The sequence below is a fragment of the Tupaia chinensis genome, unplaced genomic scaffold (genome assembly GCF_000334495.1).
Source record: "Tupaia chinensis unplaced genomic scaffold, TupChi_1.0 Scaffold000377_2, whole genome shotgun sequence".
Lineage (NCBI taxonomy): Eukaryota > Metazoa > Chordata > Mammalia > Scandentia > Tupaiidae > Tupaia > Tupaia belangeri.
This window is the reverse complement of record NW_006159876.1, coordinates 2,764,059-2,768,108: the sequence shown is the minus strand read 5'-3', so window position 1 is coordinate 2,768,108 and position 4,050 is coordinate 2,764,059. Positions and strand designations below refer to the sequence as shown.

At 50.3% G+C, this 4,050-nt stretch overlaps 1 protein-coding gene across 1 annotated transcript in view; it reads left to right on the top strand.

Moving 5' to 3' along the window:
* Positions 1 to 3,134, top strand: part of MAP2K1 (mitogen-activated protein kinase kinase 1) — a 108,632-nt gene extending 105,498 nt beyond the window's left edge. The window contains exons 12-13 of the mRNA XM_027773822.1: positions 154 to 199; positions 2,042 to 3,134. Coding sequence (XP_027629623.1) covers positions 154 to 199; positions 2,042 to 2,155 — 160 coding nt within the window. The 3' untranslated portion in view covers positions 2,156 to 3,134. The remainder of the gene's footprint in view (positions 1 to 153; positions 200 to 2,041) is intronic.
* The last annotated feature ends 916 nt before the right edge of the window (positions 3,135 to 4,050 follow it).

Genomic DNA, 4,050 nt, shown 5'->3' with positions numbered 1-4,050 from the left:
GTGTTATCTTCCTGTGGGCATGACATCTCACTAGGAACAGGAGGATGAATAAGGCCCACCTGCAGTGGATGGGGGGACAGGCATGCAAACGCAGTGGTTTGCCTTAGAGCCAGTGCCAGGCAATTGTTCTCACACTCGCTTTCTTCCTTTAAGCTTGATAAAAAACCCCGCGGAGAGAGCAGATCTGAAGCAACTCATGGTAAGTCACGTCTTTCGGTCTGCACAGTACCCACTTACGTTCTGCTCCCCGGCAGTCATCCACCCGCACGTCCTGAGTCCATCCCTGCCCGCTCTGACCACTGCGGTCCAGCGGAGCCCAGGGCTGCAGAGTACCCAACACCAGCCCCTCCTCCCTCCCATCAGTTTAAAGGAAAGGCTGGGACAGTCCCACAGCCTGAGTGAGTGTGCGGGACGGAGGGCCTGAGGGAATCGGGGAAAGGGCTGCCTGTCCCTGCGTGGACACTGGGCCTTTTTCTGTTGTTTAGATTTTTGAGAGAGGGGGAAAGTGAGAAATCACCCTCAGAGGGTTTGACCATGCCACAATCCCATATCCACCACTCTCCTCTTGAGACTTGGGCATGCGGGCACACATACCTGGCATGATTTTCAAGCCACTGGGTCCAGGACTTGAACGACACAGTCTGCCATGTGGGATCTAGTACTCTACCCTCCATGCCACCTGCTGGCCTTTTTCTAATATCGACTGGCTTTTCTTACATTCAGCATGGACAGGCTGCAGTGTGATGTGCAACTCAGTCCATTTCTTTGGTCCTTCCTAAGAAGCCTGGGAGGCATCAGAGCAGGTCACTCTCATTTCAGACCAAGCAAGAACAAGCTCTGAGAGGGCAGTGACTTGCCTGAGCCTGGCAGCTGGCGTTACTGGTGGAGCCAGGCAGAGCACATCCGGGCCTTACTTTCCTGGTCTCACAGCTGCTTAGGGAGGTGGCGGGATCTCCTTCCACGTACAAGTTCTACATCTAGACTCTTGGATTTTGCTTCCTTGGTGGTTTTATTTTTTAAAAGAATGATTTCTTTAAATAACTATTTAATTCTATTCTTTTTTTTTTTTTTTTTTTGCTATAGTGCGCATGCACTTGCCAGAAAGACAGAGAGAGACAGAGAGACAGAAAATGAGAAATCACCCCCCAGGGGTGATGGCCACACTGCAACCCCTTCTCCATTCTCCTCTCCTGATCTTGGGCGAGCATGCATGCACATGCGCCCGGTGTGACTGGGTCTGGGACTTGAACCGTGGTTGACTACATGGGAGGCCAGTGACGTAGCCATTATGCCATCTGTTGGTCCCCATTCATTTATTTTTAACTTGACCAGAGAGAGAGAGAGTGAGCGAGAGAGCGGGAAAGTGAGAAAACAAGCTGCCAGGTCCAGAACTTGAACCCTGCAGTTGGCCATGTGGGAGTCCAGCATCTTAACCAACATGCCACCTACCAGCCCCCTTCCCAGTGTTTTATTATTTTTTTTTAGAGATTTTTGCACTACAGGGCATGTGTCCTCGCTAGACAGAGACAGAAAGCAAGAAATCACCCCCCTAGAGGGGATGGCCACACCACAGTCCCTTCTCGCCTATTGTATTCTTGGGATTTGGGGCATGCATGCACACGTACCTGGCATGAGTTTTAAGCTGCGAGGTCCAGGACTCGAACTGTGGCTGATTACATGGGAGTCCAGCAACGTAACCATCATGCCACCTGCTGGTCCCCCTGGTGGGTTTTTTTTTTTTTTTGAGAGGTTTTTGCTATAGGGCGTGTGCGCTCGCCACACAGAGAGAGACAGAGATAGAAAGCGAGAAATCACCCCCCAGGGGGGATGGCCACGCCGCAAGCCCTTCTCCTCCATTCTCCTCTCGGGATCTTGGGCACGCACACACATGCGCCCAGCGTGCGTTTTAAGCCACCAGGTCCGGGATGCGAACCGCGGTCAACTATGTGGGAGTCCAGCGACATAGCCATTACGCTAACTGCTGGTTCCCCCCCTGGTGGTTTTTTAACACTACTTCCCCTCTCCATTTCCTTACACACAGGTTCATGCTTTTATCAAGAGATCTGACGCTGAAGAAGTGGATTTTGCAGGTTGGCTCTGCTCCACCATCGGCCTTAACCAGCCCAGCACACCGACTCATGTGGCTGGGGTCTGAGCACCTGGGAGCAGCAGAGAGCGAGCCCCTACCCAGTGGCCTGTGTGTCGCTTCTGGTCCTCTTTCCCATGCTTGTCTCTGTGCAGACCTGCAGCTCACCTGTGACAAGGATGAAGAGCACAGCATGTGCCAAAATGCTCGTGTGTCCTTTTACTATCACTGTCTTCTTCCTCCCGCAGTCCCCTCAGTGGACTGGCTTTGTGCTTGGGCTAACTGTGTGTACGTAGGTGATCACAACACGTGCCAGGCTGAATTACAGTGAAACTCCGGTGACCGTGCCTCGCCTCCTTCCTGCAGCTGCACCGCCGTTCCCGCCCTGTGACTGGCCGGCTGCCTGTGTTTTCGGGACTCTTTGACACTCGGTGGTACTTCATTCTTGCCGGGCAGACCTTCTCTCTGAGGAGAGCCTTGCGAGACCCTCCATGGGCAGTGCATGTGAAGCATGCTTTGCTGCTATGAAAATGAGCATCAGAATGTGTGCACCGTGATCTTTTGTTTTGCTTTTGATGTAGAATTCAGCATTTTCCACCAGAATCTAGCCAGAGCCCGCCACTGCCATGATAGCCAGGGCTGTACCAGTCTGTCTGCTGTGGTGACCTGCAGACTTCTGGTTGTATTGCTGTATTTATTTTTCAGTACACTGTGTGGGATCTGAGTGGGTTATGTCTCTTTTAAGTTTGGAGTAGTGTTTCTAACATGGGGGAGTTATTCTGAATGTTACAAATGGATCAAGGCATTAAAATGTGTTGAATTTATCTTTCCTCAAATCCAAGTACCAATGTTCTTGTAAACGTGTATAGTGCCTAAAAACTGTATGAATATCCTTTTAACCATTTTAATCCAGATGTTTAACAGATCTTATTCTAATAAATATATATCAAGTTAAAAAAAGAAAAGGGACGAGAGAGATGGCTACTTTCGTGGTGAGGACCACAACTGCCCTAGGGCCTAAGAAGCAGACTTTCACCCAGCATTGTTACAGAGAACGGTGGACAGGAGGAGGCTGGAAGGCAGAAGGACCACACCAGGCTCAGTGCTCTGGGCTAAGTGGCTTTCTGCAGTGTCGATCCTTGGGCTTTGCCCAGCTCTGACCCTCCCCTGATGCTTCCAGCCACCTTCCTGGGGACCTGTAAGCAGATCCTGCTGCTTCCATCTCTGTACAAGGGCAGAGGAGCAGGTGAGGACTTGGAGTAAATCTGAGAAAAACCACAGAACATTTCTCATTGCACTTTTTTTTTTTAAGTAGAGGATTTCAAATGTATCTATACTATTTTAAAAACTTTGTTCATTTTATTCATTTATTTTAACTTGACCAGAGAGGGACAGAGAGAGAGAGAGGAGAAAGTGAAAAAGTCTGGGACTTGAACTGCTGTCGGTCACGTGAGAGTCCAGCGCCCTTAATCATGTTATCTGCTGGACCCACGTTCTTCACTTTTCCTAACAGAGCTGAGCTTGGGGCCTGCCTGGTGGTGCAGCCACTGCCCAGCATGGCTGGCCACGTGCTGCTCTGCTGCACTGAACACTGCTTCCCTTCTCCCACCACCTGTGCTTAGCCATGCCTTCCTGGAGAGGAGGTGCCTTTCCATGCTGGCTTTCGTCATGCCTGCAAGGTGGCAGCAAACTCACTGCGACTTCTCCTTGGTGCCCTTCTACAAAAAGCTGGTGTTTGGAATTTTGGGTACCTGTGAGACCACGTGGGCAGGACTGCTTCCATTTTCTTCCTTCAAGGGACAGATCATACAAAAGTCAATCATGTATTTAAAAGTAAAAGATCAATTTCATTTTTCAATTAAAAAGAGGATTTAGGGGCTGGCAGGTGGTGTGGTGGTTAAGGGCACTGGACTCCCACGTGGCCAACTGCGGTTCGAATCCCGGACCTGGTGGCTTTTCTCTTT